At 44.4% G+C, this 20,161-nt stretch overlaps 1 protein-coding gene across 8 annotated transcripts in view; it reads right to left on the reverse strand.

Annotated features, from left to right (window-relative positions):
• The window catches only part of LOC114450102 (supervillin-like), a 32,060-nt gene extending 12,195 nt beyond the window's left edge, over window positions 1-19,865 (reverse strand). For 3 of the 8 annotated variants that reach the window (XM_028428027.1, XM_028428026.1, XM_028428032.1), the window contains exons 1-16: window positions 14,556-14,927; window positions 12,181-12,244; window positions 11,335-11,426; window positions 11,184-11,241; window positions 10,959-11,107; window positions 9,302-10,127; window positions 8,625-8,708; window positions 5,072-6,403; window positions 4,537-4,710; window positions 4,370-4,407; window positions 4,224-4,285; window positions 3,964-4,100; window positions 3,770-3,853; window positions 2,548-2,833; window positions 2,026-2,091; window positions 793-1,483 (exon numbers count right to left, since the gene is read on the reverse strand). In XM_028428027.1, the coding sequence (XP_028283828.1) occupies window positions 793-1,483; window positions 2,026-2,091; window positions 2,548-2,833; window positions 3,770-3,853; window positions 3,964-4,100; window positions 4,224-4,285; window positions 4,370-4,407; window positions 4,537-4,710; window positions 5,072-6,403; window positions 8,625-8,708; window positions 9,302-10,127; window positions 10,959-11,107; window positions 11,184-11,241; window positions 11,335-11,426; window positions 12,181-12,244; window positions 14,556-14,616 (4,204 nt within the window). In that variant the 5' untranslated portion in view covers window positions 14,617-14,927. Of the gene's footprint in view, window positions 1-792; window positions 1,484-2,025; window positions 2,092-2,547; window positions 2,834-3,769; window positions 3,854-3,963; window positions 4,101-4,223; window positions 4,286-4,369; window positions 4,408-4,536; window positions 4,711-5,071; window positions 6,404-8,624; window positions 8,709-9,301; window positions 10,128-10,958; window positions 11,108-11,183; window positions 11,242-11,334; window positions 11,427-12,180; window positions 12,245-14,555; window positions 14,928-19,727 lie in introns of those variants that run through there. The other 5 variants (XM_028428031.1, XM_028428034.1, XM_028428028.1 and 2 more) reach the window with 5 other exon arrangements.
• Between the last annotated feature and the right edge of the window lie 296 nt (window positions 19,866-20,161).

The raw sequence follows: 20,161 nt of genomic DNA on the forward strand, positions 1-20,161 counted from the left end.
GGCTGCACCTCAGGGAATTAGTGAAAGTCTATAACGCTGCAAAACGACTGTAATGGACTACACTTTGTAAAGATTTACCCATGCAGAACCAAACAAGACTATAGCCCGCAGACAAGGCTTCCATTGTGTCCTTCCTTTCCTCTACCTGCTTCATTTAAGTGCTGGACAATTGCTCTACACTCTCTTACTGAGTGCTTTCATCTCTCTGTGCACTGTTTGTGTGCATGCATGGGAAAAGACCACCCCTGGACACATAAAAAAACAGGTCAGGCCCATTTTACACTGTAGTATGTGCAGAACTAACCCACGGGCGTGATGTGGTGCAAAGGGACCACAGCCCCTTTTAACAGGCCACGATAGTGAGCGCACACAATTCGATCTAACAAACCTTTGGTGTCTGTTAGCTGACAAAACGACATGTCAGGAAAGGGCTTCCTCCTTCTAGACAAAGGGAGCCACGAGGTAAATGCATGGAAAAATATGCAAATTAGATACAGGCTCAGACGCCTCTCTCTCCCTGACAGTCTCTCTCTCTCTCTCTCTCTTGCTCTGTATCAGCCAAATCAAATACCCCCAGCTGAGACAAGTGTGTGCAGCCGGCAAAAAGCAATCATGCGTGGGAGCATGCTGCATAAGACAATGAGGATAATGAGAGCAGCCCTTTCCCTGGATATTGTCACTACATTTTTTCTTATATTTTCCTTCATGTATTCTTTTCATCCCAGTTGATTCCATCTCTTTATAATTCTTTCTTTCTCTCTTTCTGTTGCAGTCATCAGAAAAGCCTCCTACCTGAGATGCCTCCCTGGCTCTGGCCACTGCTCCTCTCCTGCTCCTGTGTGGAGGAACCATGAGCTGCTGCAGCCTCTCTCAGGTAGCTTCCTTTTCCTCTCCCACCCCCTTGTGCTCTCTCCTGGGAGTCTCCGTCAGCAGCTCTCCAGCTGGGCAGAGGCTCTGACTCGCCCCTCCACAAAGAGGGTTCGGCACAGTGCTGAGGATGCTGTTGCCTGTCGTCTCTGTCCCTGTCGGGGGAGTGCAGCTTACCCTTAATGCTGCCGCCTTGGCTGCCTTCTCTGGCTCCTCCCTGCTGTCTCCCCCTCACCTCCTCCTCCTCCTCCTCTGCCAACTCCCCCTGCTGCCTACGGGCAGAGGAGGAGGAGGAGGTGGGGGCAGGAGGGGCCCCCACTCTCTCGCGGGTCTCTGGGAGATGATGGGAGGAGCTGAGCTCGGGCTCGGGGTGGCCTGGGTCCCCGCTCTGGGTCATGGAGAAGTACCTCAGCGCCCTCTCCTGGTGAATGTTTGTGCTACTTTGAGACTGTTGTTGGGCAGGGATGTAGGGGATGGCGGCAGACTTCCCATCATTGCCACCGCAACCTGACGCCATGGTTACTGTGGTGACGGAGGCTTGGGAGGTGACAGCTGCCACAGATCGAATCAGGGATGCTGACAGTGGCTCCAGTTTGATCTCGCCTCCATTTTTTAGCTGCAAAAACAGCAGGAGTGATGTCAGAAAGTTAGGACACATAAAGAGAAAGAGGGGAGGATGATTAAGAGGGTGAGAGGAAAGAACACAACCAGCAGTAGAATAGTTTCTTAACTCTTACAATTATATTCCTTACCTGTCATTCAATGTCAAATGCACATTAAACTCCACATCAGACTACCACACATTGATTTTGGCTGTAGGTGTGGTCAGATCTTTCCATTCCCAAAATTAGCATTTTTTTTGCAAGTTATTCAAATCTGCAGGAGACCTGAATGAACTTAGGAGCAACATTTTCTTGCACTAAAATATCTCATGCTTGTTATGCAGCGACTAAGCATGACACAGCTGCAGGTACCAACAAAGAAACGAGCCACAGAAAGCAGACATGTATGAGTCATGAACGTTTTAAATGCTTCATCTAAGACTAGGACCATCGATAAGCCACAAGACACAAACACTGGCCACTAGCAGGACCAATCAACAGCGAGATCATTCGATGCAGCTAACCATAAGCTCTGCATTGGCAGCAGGGTTCTTACATGTTCTCCCTGATTGGCCTCTAAGTCACCGTTACACACCTCAGAGGTTACGGGCAGCTCAGCTTCCTGTGTGGACACCAGACTATGACGCTGAGAACATGCTAAAGAAGGAAGTCTGCAGTAATATTTCTGACATTACAGTTTGTAAACACATTTTCTCATGACTGTAACATGCCCTGCCTGTGGACTACTAAAATGTTTCCTGGCCTGGTTATTTGTGACATACAGCGGCAGAAAATGTCAACCAGCTGCACAGAGATCTGTGACATCCATCAACAAAGCACCAATGGAAGCTGGTGTGAATGTAAAAGGCACGCTGCAATGAGTGCAAGTGACCTGGAAATCAATGCAGTCACAACCAACTGAATCTAGCTGTTATACTGTCAATTGCATAAATATGATCTTCTGCACATCTGTCCTGATGTTCTCTCTGTTATCTTTATTATTGATTTATATGTGTGGCACAGTTGCATGGATGTTGAATTGATGTTGATTTTACTGAGAATGCTGAAGAAGCTGTACCTGCTCCACCTCGCCCTGGGTGATGGGTTGAGTCTGGAAACGGGCGTTGGCTCTGCGTTGGCGGGTGTCTCCTCGGGCCCCCTCGGATGTTTTGCCTGTAGGATGGGTGAGGCGGTTGAAGAGGGCCATCTTCTCCGACAGACTGAGGGTGGACAGGTCTGGCTCCTCTGAGGCAGGATCCTGACAGTCCACATCTGCGCTGGGAGGATGGGCTGGTTTCTGGTGCTCCTGGAAGTCCTTCTCTGGCTCCTGGATGGCCGAGCCTGGCTGAGAGGAGGTCTGAATGCTGGGGTGAAGACAACGGGATGCCAGTGGTTGAGGAATGGTTGTTAAATAAAGACTCAGCATTCATTTAATTTGAAAATAATATTATAATATTATATGCCTATAACTTTTCTCTATTCAAGCAAAAGTCTTCAGTCATACATTTATATTGCAATAACAGCATGTGTATGCCTCCTTTAATTGTTAGGTATATAAGACTAGGTAATAAGATTACTGGCACAGCAGCAGAGACATAAGCAGATCAGTGAACATATGCCATATAATCATACAATAAATACACTTGGGTGTTTGCAGGCGTTGTGGCGATCTCTCAGCAGTGTGCTGAGTGTTAAACCCCCGGCTGGTAAACAAACTGCAGGACATGTGAACTCAGGCATGCGGGCAGGGCTTTAACTGGATCAACCTCTGACCTTTGTATGAGATATGTGACTTATTTCTTTCACAGCGTGTGAGAAACACACTTACGCTTGGAAAGTTCAGAATGAGTTATTGTGTAAGCAGCGGGTTCCTTTCCCTATAAGGTGCAGGCAGCTGAGAAGGAGCAGCAGAAATACCGAGGCAAGGTGAGCTGCATGAGCACATGAGCACTGTGACCAGGAGAGGGAGACGGAGACCTGTTCACTGCAGACTCTGCTTCAAAAACAACCTGCTGGTGCCTTTGTCAGAACTGCCTCATATAAATGAGTGACAATTTGGTAATGTCATCACCAGGTTAGCAATAAATGCATCTAAATTCTGTAGTTAAAACCTACGGATTTGTAGTTATTAAGAATAAATACTGAAATAATCATTACTAAATGATTGATGTCACTGAAGTGAGATTCTATCTAATGTGTAAGACAACCACATTTATCCTGTAGGGATATAAATAGAATTTATATACAGTATGTACAATACAGACACATGCACATGCCAGGTAAAAAGCAGCCCATCCCACCTGATGCTAGTCACACTGGTGCCGCCCACTGTGGGGCTGAAGACGTGGTTTACACCCACAGGCTGTGATGATGTGGTCGGATCACTGAAAAGTGCAAAAACGGGAGGAAAAACCTGTGACATTCTGCACATACAAAACAAGGCAAAGAAACAGCGGCGTCTGAAGATGAGGCAACAGGGAGACAGAGGGGCTACCTTGAAGCGTTGACCACCTCCTTGTTGGTGACTGGCTGTGTGTGTGCGCGGTCCTGCACTCTTCTCAGGCGCCTTTCTACAGCCGCGTTACGTGAGCGTGGTTTGGGAACTCCACCGTCTGATGTCCTCTCCAGCTCCTGGAGAAAAACATCAGTCTTAACAATGTTCATATTAAGTTGCAGGTATAAAAAACGTGGTATGTAGACTTTTTATATAATATTATTTGCATGTGTGAAGTGTACATAAAGCAGGAAGTGTACCCTGAAAAGAGACCTCTTGGCAGCCACACTCATCTTTGCTCTTTCATCCAGTTTTTCTTCATCTAATGAAAGGATAAAATTACATTTTTACATGTCATTAACATTGCTTAAAACTGTATATGCTATGTGCAATAACATGTGCTTACCCTCCACATCCTGCAGTTGTGATGGGCTTAGACGGGACCTGCAGAAAACCAGTAGGCACCAGGAGTTAGACCATATATTTTAGTTTGATAACTGCTCTGCTATCCCATTAAATATATATATTTATTTTAAGCTCCTACAGGTCAATAACAAAGAGCCCCTCATCTACCTGTCAGACTCCAAACGCTCTGCAGAGGTGATGGGCTGGGTCCTAAATCTCTCCGACATGCGACTGTCTCCTGGTGTGATGTAGCGCCGAGGCCTCCGAGCGCCCCTGTCCCGATCGCCGCCACCGCCGGCTGGGTCCACCTCCATAGCTGAGAGTTCAACCTTAGTTGTCTCTCTGTTGGGGAGTTTGGAAAGTTCGACAAAGACAACAGAAAGGGAAAGTAAAATAAAATTAAAGAAAGTTGGTTTTGTGTCGTTTCAGTAGACTTTTTAAATGCACTCAGATTTTAAAAAAAGCATACGACCGACCTGTGAAAAGCCATTACTGTTAACATGCAGCAGCTTCGTATGGGTAACTACAAACTAAGCTAACTTGCACAGATAAAGTAAGATCCAAATTAAAACTGCAGATGCCCCAATGAACACATTTCATGCCACGCATATTATTTTCAATATTATTTATTTGCAGCAGTTTATTAATGCACTGTTAGGCAGTTATTTAGTGATGCACACAGAGCCCATGCCATTGGACCTACAGCTCTGGTTTCCGATTGGCATTCTCCAGATAAGAGTGTCGCAGCTGTGCTACTGACACCCTCGTGTCCAGGGTGCCCATCTCCCCGTTTGCCATCCCTGCAGGTGGGGCAGTCCTGGATGCCTCTCTGCTGGCCCTCTCCATACGATACATGGCAGTGTGCTGGCTCACACCTATATCCGACATGGAGCGGGTTCGTATCTTGGGTTTGGGCCCTCCGCTCACCTCCATGCTTCTGTGTTTGGCCTGAGGCAAAGAGGAGCCCTTCTGGAGGTAGATGGCTGAGTCGAACCTCTGGTGTCCGGATGGAGCCTGCTGCTGCTGCCTCTGAAGCAGCTCTAACTCTTCGTCTAGTTGGGTCTGCTGTTGTTTTCTTTGTGTGTCTTGAGGCTGACCAGGAGGCTCTTGTCTTTGCAGGTCGTGCTGTCTTTGAGGCTGCTGTTGTCTTTGGCTCTCTTGCAGTTGTCTCAGGTGCTCATAGTGATGCTGCCTTTGAGGATCTTGCTGTTGAATTTGAGCAGGATGTTGTCTCCTTCTGGGTTCATACTGTTGTTGCGTTTGGGGTTCGTGTTGCTGAATTTGAGGGTCTTGATGGTACACATGCTCCAAGGACTGATGCTGGCGCACAGAAGTGTGGGAAGGATGCATCGATCTAAATATTCTCTCCTCTTGGCTTTCATGACTGGGGAGATGCTCTCTGCTCCTTTCTCTGATCCTCTCAACATTTCTCTCCCTCCCCCTCTCCCGTGGTCTCTCTCGATCCCAGTCCTCCTCACCTCGGCTCATCCTCCTCTCACTCCTCCGTTCTGGGCTGTATTCTATGTCTTCAGGCCTGCGTCTCTGAGTGTCGTCCGCACTCTTTTCCCTCCTTCGAATCTCTGAGGGTAACACAGCTTTCCTGCTCTTCAGCAGGCCTTCTGTATGAGCCTCTTCCTTCAGGGCCTGCCTGGCCTCCATTCTTGCCTCCCTGTGGGTAGCATAGAGTTGGTCTGTGCTTACTTTCCTTCGTGGTTGTACCTCAGGAGGTCCAGACGGTTTTGGAGGAACAGGTGGGGCTGTCATGGCCAAATAGGGCTGGGAGTCTACAGCAGGGCCAGAGTGTTGATACTCTGAGTTGGACAGGGGGTAGGCGGTCTGCCCGTGGGCAGGATGGTGGCCTGGACTGGGCTGAGGCTGGGGAACAGTCCGTTGTTGGGTGGGTGCTGAGTGCTGTGGCGTATACTGAGCAGTGCTCCCCTGAGGATGGTGTCTGTTTGCCTGGTGCCTGTCTGGACTCCAGTCAGGAGGCCTCTGTGCATTTTCATCCCTGGACAATCGTTCCCTTACTCGGATTCTTGAGGAAAGGAATGCATAAGGGACACTGAGACTCCAGTTCAATTAAAAAGCCACAGAACTTTCTGAACTCAAAGCTCAACAAAGGGTGACATGAAGCACATGTTACATGTGTTAATGTTAAAATAAACCAGCTACAGTGATCCCATCTGACTAAATCTGTCTGCTACCATGTGCATGTATGTGTATATAAGAGTTTTTGCTTGTTGTATTTATTGTTCTTTGATATGCTGCTACTACAACTTAATTTCCCCACAGGGATTAATAAAGTAAATCTTAATCTTAAATCTTTTGATAAGAGTGATGTATCCAAAACAATGATTGTGTAACCGCAAAACTCCATTATTTGAACTCAGAGCAGAACTTTGAAAAACAAAACTACACTACTCATCTTAGCAACAGGCAAAACTTGACTAAAAGATTTTTAAATTAAATCCAAATCTAAGCTAAAGGTCATGATATTTAATCAAAACGACTTTATCTTACAACAACTTAAAAAAAAAATCACCTTTTCTTGTTACTCTTAAACGATTTATGTCTTTATAACTTACATTACATTACAAACTGTGCATTACGATTGTGCCCAAAACCTAAATGTACAGTGAAAAATGATGCCAAAAAGAGGCTCTGTGCTTCACACCTACAGCTCAAATCTGCAGCACGTATTTGATTTAAATTTTGTGCAAAGCTTTTAGCATTTAAATCCCACTAAATCCAACTGTGAAACATATGGAACAAAAGTTTATACATGAGACCAGTCATGGGACCGACTTGAGATCCCAAATCCTAGTACTAGTATAGCAAAGAAGGTCAAGCAGCTCTGGGTTTAAATTTGAGTCGCTCCCTCTGATGTCTCTGTGCCAAAAATGTAACTCAAACTATTTTCATCTACAACCTCCTGACCCCTGGTAGCAAAAGGTTGCACTAATCTCATTGTACAACACAAAGCCAGACATAATTTGATGGGCCTCTGCTTTATCTGACATGGAATGAAGAACTTAAACAGCGCTCGTGCTACACTAATACTAGCTAACATAAGCAGCTGATAAGGCCCCAAAGGCAGACCTGGTGGCACACACTGGACTTGAAGCAATGAAAATGTTTGTTCAGCTCATCTGCTTTCATCCTTACACTATCAAGAAGCCACTCTTCACTTCAGACCTACATGCAGGTTTAAAGTGGCAACACAACATTTCAAGTTCCTTACTTCAGATTAAAGATTGAAAAACGCTGATACACGCTCTCATGGGGAAAATCATGGTGTCTAATTCAACAGCATTGTCAAAGTCACTGACACAGTGCAGAACTCAAGATAAAATTAATGGGGGCTAACAGGCCACAGTCTGAGGAGGGGGGTTATGTGAGTGCAGCCTTGATGACAAGTGCTGAGTCAGAGGGTCTGTGACTGACTAAGGTCAGGGTCTGGTGCTGACTAATGTTGTCACCCTATCAACTCCGGTTCACTAACGCCACTCAACTGCTCATGAAACTCAGGCCACACACACACTACACTACTTTAAAAAGAATGTATGAACAGGGGAGGGACCTGGATGAATGAGAGCATCCACAGACAGGGGAGGGTATTGTGCTGATGGGCTGATGAGTTCACCTGTACACTGTCCAGTTACTGCCCATGAACTTCATTTAAACTGTTTCAGTCTTTAGAAGCTCTCTTTCTGTCCTCTATTACTCATGGATATTTTATCATATAAACAAGACAATACATACATTCAACACAAATGATATTAGCTTTAATTTTTAGAAAATGTTCAAATGAAAAAAGGTTAAACACAATGGTGTAAGAAAAATTAAACCAATTAATAAGGGGAATGATACTAAATGATATATATAAATGAAAACATTACTCATTGGAAAGAGTTAGCTGTTTGTCCACCGCAAACATGTTTCTAACCTTTAATATTTTATAAAAGCAGTATTATTTATGTTGAGAGCCCGACTGATTTTTGGATTTTGAGCCCATATTAATTTAGAATGTATACATATGCAATATTTACATACTGGAATGTTACAGCTGGCTAAACTCCTCACTGATATGGCAAATTTATGTTGGGAACATATACACAGACACAAGGCCTGTATCAGTCTGCTGGTGTATCTGTCGGGCTCTACTACAGTCCAACCAGATAGAAACATGTGTGGTCGGTGGACATCAGGTGTTTGCTGGGTTTTCACACTGATAGCATCCCACAGTTGGACAGTACCTTGAAGGCCAGCTGAAGTCTGTCTGAGTGTCACTCTCTGAGTCTGTGTTGAGAGACCAGTCGCTCTTTGACAGGGCGGCAAGGCTACAGGATGATGTGGTGACAGCGTCAAACCAAGGGAGAGTTTTAGTGAAGCTGCACTGGCCACCTAAATCATCCCATCAGGTAACTGAACAACATTAACTGTTGTAGAGTAACTTCATAAATCTGAACAGCATTATTTATAGGCCTCTGTTCATGGTACAGTACGTCCCTCATCAAGTCTAATTCTTTATTTACACTTGACAAGTATTTTAACTCTCCTTCCTTTTGTGGCAGCGTATTAAGGTTTATAATAGAAAGTGACAAGCTCTCAGCTAACGAACCGAGCTGCTGAGGGATGCAGGGAAATCATATCTACTCCAAAAGCCAACTCTGAAATCTTCCCTTGCCTTCACTCTCCAACCTTTCCCTGATGAGCTCCCCAGAGCACCTTTGTATGTGACTTGTTTGTAACTGGAGCAGGGCAAGTGTGACAGAGACTGGCCTACAGTCTAGAAAGATCCCAGCACTGGCACAGTGGTCGAAGCAGCCAGTGGACAGTCCACACAATACAAGTTTGTACAGCTAAAATACATATAGACTATTTGTGCACACACCATTGGATCAGTATTTCCTGAAGGTTTTAATAAACTTACCCCTGCCTGTTGAGGATGCTCTGGGCCTGCTGTTCAATGAAGAGATCCCCTGGTGAGATACCGTAGCGTGTGGAGGGCAGGGAAGCCCTGCGGGCGGTCCGAGGAGAGCTGGGAACCGCGGCCATACTATAGTCCCTGGTAGAGGCTGGACTTGGTTCCTGATGTGCAGCGTCTTGATAGTGGTGGTGGTGGTGGTGCTGTTGTGGGGGCTGAGGTGGATGTATCTCCTGGGTTCTGGCTCTTGGAGCACCCGGACGCTCTTGAGCTCCACCACGCCGGTAGTTCTCCATGTTCATGGCTCGCTCCCGCTCTGAAAATCTGCTTGGTCTTTCTTGAGTAGTTGGAGGGGCTTGGTTGGAGTGGGCAGGGCTTGATTGGTTAGCAGGTGCAGTATCTGGTTGAGTCCTCATGTAAACCCTGCCCACTCCAGAGCGGTAGGGCACTGCGGGTTCCCGACCTGGTGCCTCCACTTCCGACCTGTCCCGCCTGGCAGCGGTTTGTCTTTCAGAGGTCTCTGGATCACGTCTGGAACGGTAGCGCGGTGTGTAATCAATGTCCGATTCCTGATCCAGGAGGATGCCATACCTCTCTGACAGCTGACGCCGGCGCTCCGCCTTGTAGCGGGCGATACGTTCAGCCTTGGAACTGAGACCGCTGGGATCCGTGGGGCCGGATGTGGGTGTAGAGGAGGCGGATATCGTTACTGGGTCAACGTACACCAACTTTGGTTCTGCACGGCCGGTTCCAACACCACCTTTGACCTGAGTTGATCTTTCTGGAGACGACACCTGCTTCCGTGGCGCCTCCTCTCGACTGTAGCGTCTCACTGTGGTAAACAGTGAAAATGCAGCATTATATAACCTTCATTGACAGCTGTAAATGTGTGTTACCAGATTTAATTTCATAAACATGCATCAAGTTGCAGTTACACAACATAAACGAGGGTGATCAGTACTCAGAGGCAGCAGTGGAATGTAAGTGCATTTTCTGGTGTGTTGAACTTTTCTTTGCCTTTTATGCTGCTTTCTTCTGCTCCACTAAATCTCATTAATCATCATTAAAACACTACAATAATATGACACCATTAGGTACCAATCAAGTGACAGCATACTGTATGTTTTTGAATTTTCACAAAATAGTACACAAAACATCCTATGTACTTAGAAAAGTCTATATCAATGCATAGAGTCTGAGAGACGTACAGTAAATACTTCTTCCACCACTGCTCCGAAGCATGATGAGGTAATAGGCGAACAAATATGAGACACATTTCCATAATATTAAAGGTAGGGTAGGAGATTTTGAAAACTCAGTGAGAATCAGCCAGATTTTTGAAAGTAAACACACGCCCCTTCCACGCCTCCTAACCAGTCACGTACCTCTCTGGTGCACAGAGCAGGAAGAGAGTGACAACCAGCCAATACTCCGCACAGGGTCCACCCAGAGGATTGGCTGATGTTTTTAGTGTTTTATAGCTTCCACAGATGATTCATATTCTTCGTTTTAAAGCGAAACTGCCGAACTAATCGGTTGCTATCGGATTGTAAAGAGAAGTTACACTAATTTAACAAAAAGTGCATCAGAATGAAATCTCCTACCCGACCTTTAAAGACAGCATCACACAGGATATGTCTGCAGTGCACCGTGCCATGCTTACCCATCACACAAGGCTCACAGGGGTCTGAGGCGCGGGTGTACCGCGGCGGATCCTCCTCCAGCATCCTGTTGGCTACCAACCCACCAGGCACCAGCGCGGGTGTTGCATCGCTTTCAATCCCTTCCAGGCGCCGAGCTATCCTCTCCTTCCTGTCACACAGGCACAGGTGAGCAGCAGCCTCTGAAAATACTTTAAAAAATACATTATGCTGACCCCTGAATATACCTGTTCATTCCCAAATCCTTTGTGACAGCTCCTTCAAAATATTTCTTCAACTCTGAAACTGAAAGAATGAACAGAAATGAAAAGCTTTAGAGGCTCTAATATGATAAAATCATTCAAAATAAATGTTTTAAAGCTTAGAAATGTTGCACACCCTTGGGGAGGGCCACCAGAAGTTTGGCATCTGTATCTGAAACACTCTTGACCAAGGTGGTCTTGTCATTCAGGGAGAAGTTACTCTGAAAACTGAAAGAGAAGGGTCACAAACATTAAAAACATTACACATATTTACCTTAAACATTTCAGTAACTAAAAGAGGGACACAAAAAAACACCTAAGGTGGTCTAAATCTAAATTGGATTCTTCTCTTAGCTTTAAAAGCAACTCTGCCTTAATTGGCCGGTCTTAACGAGGTGATGTCAGGCAAAGGAGAAGCTCAGCTGGTGTCACATCAATCAGGATCCAACTGGGTCAATAAGACCTGACTGTCCTCCGAGCCTGGAAACTGACAACCTACGTCTCCTTTTCTTAATGTCTCTACCTGGCACACAGGAACATTGAACTAATTTGCTAATGAGGCCAGTGAGGCCTGCTGTGTCTTTAAATCTGATTCAACTCTTCATTTAAGGAATCTGTATCTTTTCTATCTTCTTACAGGTTCCATGAGAGAGAAGTTAAAGTGCTTACTGCTAAAGCTCTAATGCTAAAAGCTGCACTGTAAACTAAAGGAAAATGGTGCACAGTGGTCCTGTAGGGGGTATTATGGCTTTAATGCCGTGTGAACAAAAAAAGTGTCTTAGCCTAAGCTGTTCCAGGCATCTCCAGCTTTTAGTGCTTACTAAGCATGATAAGCTAAAGCACTCTGGTAAATCTATATGCTTACATATGCGTATCTTGATGACACAGCAATAATAAAGGAGGCAGGTTAATGCTCTGTGTGCTTTGTGTCCATTTGCTAATAAACATCATTTGATACATGTGCAGTGATCGGCTCACTCACCTTAAGGCTTCTGTTGGCAGCGAAGCCGAGCTGCAAAGTTTGGTGGGAGCTTTAGATCCAAATCCTGACAAGAGAAATGAGACTCAATCATGCTTCAATGGAATCAGTTTAGTTCTCTGTCTTGTCAAAACCAAAATGCTTTTAAGATCTTATTTTCCTCAGTCGTAGTATATTGTTTAACACCATAACAAAAACCTTTCAGACCTTGAAACCGCACTACACTAAAACAAAAGTGCTGCTCCCTCCGATATTGTCAAAATACACCATCCATCATGGCTACAAATGTGTTCAAAAGGACAATCAGGACAACAAATTTTGAAATTTCACCAGGTCCTGAAGTAAAACATCCTCATCCTTCAGAGAAGCTGGGCCCTTTCTGCTGCCCACTGCCAGTTGTGAAAGTCTCCAGAGACCCTCTATTGAAAAGCAGGTATAGGTAAAGGATGGATAATGTTTCGGCTTTTCAAATGTTCGTAGACTGTTGTGCTATAACTATTCTGTGAAGTGGGTCTGAAATCTCTTCTCTTCACAGCCAGTACCACTCAGAAGAAACCTGCTTTGTTTCTGTGGTTGGTTATATGTCTGTCTGAATGCGTGCACAGGCATTTGCTGCATCCATTCATACTGGCCCCTTGGAAATCCTACTCTAATCCACAGAGACCGGACTAACCGGAAAACAGCCAGGATGGCTGGCCAGGCTACCAAGTTTGTAGATTTAAAATCTTTTCATGGTTGTTTAAAATAACAGATATTTCACTCCATTAACAACCCTGATTTTTCATTTTTTGGGCATGTTCGGCTTTTTATATTTTTACAGCAGACAAACAGCAAAAGGTACAGGCTAGCATCAAACCTGTGGGACTGCAGTCAAGCTGCTGTCTATTTCACAGAGTCAACTAACACAATGGATCCAAACTCATTATTCTGAGTCAATAAAAGACACTGGGAAAGTTAACATCCAGTTCTCAGGGGTCTGTTGTAAAGTTGTAACCCAGTATAGGAGACGGATCGTGTTACTGCTCCAGACGCCTACAAACACCTCTGACTTATTTTCGACTGTGTGGCAATACAGAGCAACTTTCTTCAGGGCAGAACGTGGATGTGGAAATGTGTGGAGGCAAGTTCAAGGGCTTTGTGGTTACTTGTGAAGTGACCTTCATGAAACTAAAGGTCGTGTCTGACCGCAGACAGGAAGTAAGAGCGTATGTGTGTACCATGGACCTAACCTCACCGTGGGTTTCTGTCTATACGTTGTAGCTCAGGAGTCCACCTACCTCCCAGTTAATATATACATGAGTAAACAATTTTATAACAAAGGTCCATGACATGGAGATCTAAGGGTATTTTGAAACCAGCCTCAAGTGGCCACATGAGGAACTGCTGTCTCCAAGAGGTTGCTGCTTCTTTTAAACCTATTTATCTCAAACACACAGCTATATGTTGTGTTTTTACCTCTTGGCGTGAAGCTGATTTTGACTGAAAAATGGCTGGAACAACTTTGTTTTCACATGTGCCTTCAATAAATGCTTTAACCTTTGAAGCTATCTCCTCTCAAACCTACAAGCATTCAACATTTTTACCATTTGTTTACCATTTTTGGGGGCAACAGTGGCGCAGTGGGATAGCAGGGTTGTCCAATAACCGGAAGGTTGGTGGTTCAATCTACCTAGTCACTGTTGTGTGTTCTTGGGCAAGACACTTCACCCTAGCCTGTGGCGTGCCTTGCTAGTCATTGTATGACACTGCTTGTGCAGCAGCCATAACGAATTTCCCTCTGGGATTAATACAGTATCAAAAAAAAAAAAATTGTTAGTCTGTCGCCTCACAAACATAACGGTACTTCCTCTGGTGGAAAGCCCCTTGCACAGAATAGACATCAGTCTCACTTTGCCTGCAGGTTGTCAACAAAACAAGCGGCGCACTGGCAGTGCCAGAGAGCAGCTTAGGCTGCTGACGGTCCAAAAGTGAGTGTGGTTGAGGAGAGGGATTTTCTATAAATATTCAGAGGTGCAAAATAGATTCCCTAAGTGAACTGGGCCTTTTGCTTTCCAGTGTGGAAGCTCTTGTGATGTTTTTAACGAGCATTTCAGTGGTAAAACTCACAAAGAGGTGCTGTAGCAGCACACACATCGTAAGTATAACCTGTTAAATGTAGAAACAAGCATCAGTGCAGGATTAGTAACTCTCACGCATGCCATGAATCCTCATCTCATCTGATCTAGCCAGGCAAACAGAAACCATATAAGATGCTAAACAGGAAATGTACATCCTGAAATTCCTCCTGGATGCTAGTCGACACCATTTTGGATGTTCAAAAGTCAACAGAGGAAGTCCTACTAAAGCCAGACCAACCCTTTCTACTCCACAGGCCTTACCTTGGCCACAGGTCTCCACATGGTTCACATGGTAACTAGCGATCCATGGGTTTCGAAACATGTTTAGGGAAAAGAACAGAAGGAAGCCGCACTGCTAGACTCCCCAGTGGTGGTGGTGGTGGTGGTGGACAGCAGGAGTGGCAGCGGTGGAGATGGTGGTTGTTACCGGCTAGCAGACAGCCAGGTATGGAAGTGATGACACCACCACAACAGACACACACACACACTCACACAGACACACACACAAGCTACGGCAGAATGACAAACTCCTGCCACAAAGCAGGCTACAAGCCTACAGAAGACTGGCAGTCGTACAGTATGTGTGTGTCGGTGTGTATGTCACTGTGTTCGTGTGTGTGTGTGCGTGCAAGGGAGCTGAGAGAGACAGCACAGCAGGGTGCTAAAGCAGCTCAGAGCCCTAATCAGATTACAGGCAGAAATTAGCCTTGATGATAAAAACGCTGGAACAGGATTGGAGGAGGGTGCCAGCAGGACTGCAGGGGCTGGTATGGGGTCCTGGTCTTCTGGAAGTCAGATGGTTAGCTTACCACACACACACACAGCAGGCAGGCTTCAGCCAAAGTGGTAAACTTCTAAAAACTGAAGCCCAAATTTTAAATAGATAATAATCTTATTATCAGGTTGTCACTTAGATCATTTACATCCGATATGACTCGCTGTCTGTCAACCGCTCCAGCAAGAAAGACTTAATGAAGCTGATGCACAGCATCGTCTGACAAAATGTGTTCTTCTCTGTGAATTTATGGAAAAATAAACATAAACACTGCTTATTTTACAATATTAAAATGCACAGACTTTTCATTGATGCAACTAGTGTTAAAAAGACTCACCCTAATAGGGCAGTGTCTGCTCTTTGCTTATGTTGTTGCTGTTCTCATGCTCATCCTATACCTTCTCATAATAACACACACACACACTGTGCTTACAGGAAAAACAATTACAAAAGCTCCAACTCCTGCTCCCGTGTGGCAATTTTACCTTACATGAGGCCTTTTTGCCACAGGACTATTGGGTGCAGAGGAATCAACAATTAAATGTTGGGCGAAATGAAAGATGGAGTCTTTTGTCTCATTTTTTGCAAAATGATTGCGTTAAAAACACAAGCGTGAGTAGGCCACACACACACTGATGGGCGATTGCTTTGATTAGATTATTGTACTATTATGTAGTACATGATTTTTTTTAAATATCAGATTTGCACTACAACTGCTCCAGAAGCCCTGCAACACTCTTTGACCTGTAGAGAAATAACTACATATATACTATACTATATTTGCCCACATGCCGGTGAAATTTAAATAATAAATAGATAAAATGTATCTGTCTGTCAGAAAATGACACAAAGAACCTACAAACACAGCAATGCCAGCAATATAAGAATGCACATCAGGACATCACCAAACTTTAATTACAGTCTGTAATGTTTTCTCTCTCTCTATCTGTGCTGTGACACATAACACGCAGCAGAGTGTCTGCAGCCCTTTAGAACATGTGGGGTGCATTGACCCCAAACAATCCAAACTTCACAGTTTAAGACCTTGTCTTACATGATCACTCTCCTCCTCCGTGTGATGCTTTTTCTCACCCTTTCACACACAAACTCCCCCCACCACCACCTTCCTCCGTCTGCTCCCTGTAGACGCCCCTAATAAGGCAACGTGTGTTGTGAGTGGCTGCCTCAGGGAGGGAGAGAGAGAGAGAGAGAGAGAGAGAGAGAGAGAGAGGACGTCGCCCTGTCAGCCAGTCTGGCCCGTGTTTACCAGGGGACTGTCTCCACGCCTGCTCTGCCTTGTTTTCACTCCTTCTCCCTTTCATTCCCCAGATTTGTCATCCTCACCATCCATCTCACACTCTCCTCTGGCTCCTCCTCCTCATTCCTCTCATGTGTTCTTGCTTTCCTGATCTTCCTTTTTTAAATCTCTTTTCACTCACTCTGTCTCACTGGCTGCATACAAACTTATTATAAGAGCCCACATGCCATTCTTTAGACTTTTCTTAGAAGTAAACCACACTGATATACAGACAGACTACTAAAGCCTTCCAAGTAACTAAATTAAGGAGGAACTAATGACAACATGGGAACTTGTTACACATTATGTCCAGTACACAGGCCTAACATCTGATCTGAAGAGCTGCTTTTGATGGTGTCAATGAGACCAAAACAAAATGTGAAACTTTGTTCCACGGCCCCATGATGGAGCACAGGATGTGCATGCACACATCCATAAAACTCAACACTCAGGACATCATGTGGCCACCATGAAGAATCTCAACAAATCCCTGTGTGACTCAGCATCAGAACATCTCTGCCAAGCAAACATGAGCTGTGAGTTTACAGCTAAGACTTTCCTCATGCTATCAGAAGATTGTTGTTTCAGCTTTATTAAATGTAATTAGATGGTCGCTAATCACAGTTGTGCACAAACATGTGCTGTTGCCTTGCAAGTTATCGACCATTTTCGGTGAAGTAAATGTTAATCTGCACTACTCTACTCTGACACTTGAAAACTTTTCAGGTTAAAGAGACAATTCGCCTTAAAATGATGTACTCATTCCTGTCACCTGCTATTTATACTTCTAATTTGTTTTAGATTAAGATTAAGATTAAGAAACCTTTATTAGTCCCACAATGGGGAAATTGCATTTTTGCAACGGCATACAGACAGCAAGGGATAAGTTAAGAAAAAGATATATACATTATAAAATAGACTACCAATAAAAAGATATATACATTATAAACAGTTTACATATTAACAGTTATTGCACAGGTGAGTGAAGGTAGAAATGGTTTATAAACTGTACAGAGTGCATCAAAAACTAAATAAATAATTTATTGTACACTGTGGTGTGTGAGTATTGCACCTATCAGAAGTGTTTATTATACAGGTTGGTATGAATTGGTATGAATTTTACAAATAATACACTTTCTATTTCTGGATATTGTGATAAATTCACTAAGGAAGCAATTTCGTGTAAGAACTATTTTCTACCTGACAACATCAAAGTATCACTGCGCCTAAGCAGCGTGCAGTTTTATGGAAACATGTTTGTTCCTGTGGCAGCATGACTGGATGTAAACATTAATGATTCTCCACGGCTGAGCTGTCATTTCTTTATTCAGCACATGGTTACAGCTGCAATGGGTGTAGACTGGAAGCAAATAGATCCAATTTTAAAACTGTTCATTGTTGGATTGTTTTGAAACAATAAGAACACTTGATTGGACAAATACCAGTATTAGCCAGAGTTGAGCTGTCCCGTTAAAGGACATCATACTGAATATTGATTATTTATATTTGCAATCTAAGCTGGCCTGTCATTTTGTTTAGGAGGAAGTTACTTTGATTAGCTTAGCGCTCACTAATGTGCACACTGCTACACACACGTATGCACACACACATGCATGAAAAGTACAACATCTGCACCCACACACATTCACAAGTCAAATGAGAGCCTCTGGCAGCAGAGCAGGAACATCCATCCCCCTCCTTCCTTAAACATTTACGTACTCTAGCATTCAGTCTTTAGATCCAGATCTGCGTTCCTCTCTGCTGCCTTGCATCAGCTCAGCCTGACGCTAAGTGCAGAAATCTGCCTGCTCTGCTCTTATATGGATATCGATGAGCAGCAGCACAGACGGCTGCTGAAGAGACACACTTAAGTTCTGCAACTCCCAGAAAGAGCATGAAAGAAAAGGAGGAGGAAAAGGTGGAGGAGGACAGAGACACAGAGACAGAATGAGAGTGAAGGAGGAGGGATTTGTTCCAATACATAAACACAATGATTCCATCTAAATGCAGAGAACATCAAGCCTCTCCTGTAGAGAACTAAACTAAGTAGTGTTGTAGGAATGCCAGAGCTGAGCAACAAACATTTCTGACACTGAAAAACCTCCACGCTGCAGACGTCACATGTATACACATTAGTCAGTTAACGTTTCTGCTGGTATCTCCGCCTTATTGGTTGATGGCTGATATATCATTTTAATGACAAACAACAATATGCCATTAACATTGTGCAGCCCGATTATAATTGCTACTAAAATGTCCCAACAACATCCATAATGCTCAAAATACTGCCAGCTCTGCAACGCCTGCATGCTTTTTCCTATATTTACCAAACATTTCAGCTTAAACATACCAGAAATCTAAATATTATTAGTCATGCGCATTCATTCTGAGGTAAACAACACATTTGCACAATGCTGAGAGTCATGTCTTCTGAAATATTTAGTGCTGAGAGTAAGAGTAGACATGGGGTACAATCAGAGCTGTGTATCGTCTCAAGGGGTAACACTGATTGAGACCAACAGCTCACACACCCCAGTACGAGAGACGGTCCAAGTAGTTCCTCATTTATGATTAAAGGTTAATAATACTGGCTAAAGTTGGCCCTCAACAAATCAACTGTGGCCTCTCTGGGTGAGTCCATTGGTTGTGGTGGTGGTGGTGGTGGAGGGGGGGGTCAAGCACGGGGCCAGTCAGTAAACCTGTCTGTTCATTTTGACGGGAGCAGCAGGTGCTGAACTCCAAGCAACTGGTATACGGCGTCACACACACTCACACACACACACTCTATAAAAACAAAACTGTGGAGAAATGACGCCTGACCAGGGTTGGAACAACACACCAGCCCATCACATACCCGATAGATCAGCTGCACACACACACACACCGCCTATAAGCTGTAGATTGGAATGCTAACACCCATGTGGTTACTTGAGACCTGCAACTAGACAGACTTTCAGCTGGGACACTACATTCAGCCCTAAACCAGAAACCAGAACAAATACTGATGAGCTTTTGAGTTTGGGGGCCATTGGTTAACGAATGAGCGCAAATGAATGAATTTCCCGACCTAAAAGACAAACGTGTAAACTTTAAAGTCCATATTTTCAACAGGCAAACATGTTGAAACATATCATACACTAATTACAGGATTCTGTTTCTGTCTATGGACATACTATGATTTTATTACAAAATACTACCAAAATCTATGAACAAAGCCAAACAGATTTGCTTGAGGTACAAGTTTCTTTCAGCTACATTTATCTAATTTGATAAGAGGCATCTGATGGCTGTGGTTTTCTATATATGTCAGACAACAGATGTGTATCATAGTGTGCATGAAATGGATTCAAATCTTACTTACTATTAGTTGCCCTCTAAAGGAAAAACGCTTCACAGATGAAGTCCATTTATCCTGGCGGCAGAGACAGGAAACAAAAGTAGTTCCTTGTTCAGAGCACAGACGATGCTGAGGAGGCAGGCAGGTAAACCCAAACAGAGAAGTCATCTACCACGAAGCAGGTCGAACCTCAGCAGCCGACAAATATAGCCTGGTGCTTTCCCTCTAGCTCTGCTGCGCTGGGCCAAATAAATCAGTCCAAGCAAAGAAAGAGAAGAAGGGAGAGGGAGAAGGAGAGGAAGGAGTGGGGCATGCAGGAGAGGGGTGAAGGACTGAGGTGAAAACGGGGATGAAGACGGGAAAAGTGTGCTGGTACGTATAGATTCTCCTACAGAAAGCGGTTCTTCAAGCTATATTCCAAAAGTCAAGACTGTGGTTCTTAAAAGGTCCATTGTTGT

Source organism: Parambassis ranga, chromosome 17 (assembly GCF_900634625.1).
Source record: "Parambassis ranga chromosome 17, fParRan2.1, whole genome shotgun sequence".
Lineage (NCBI taxonomy): Eukaryota > Metazoa > Chordata > Actinopteri > Ambassidae > Parambassis > Parambassis ranga.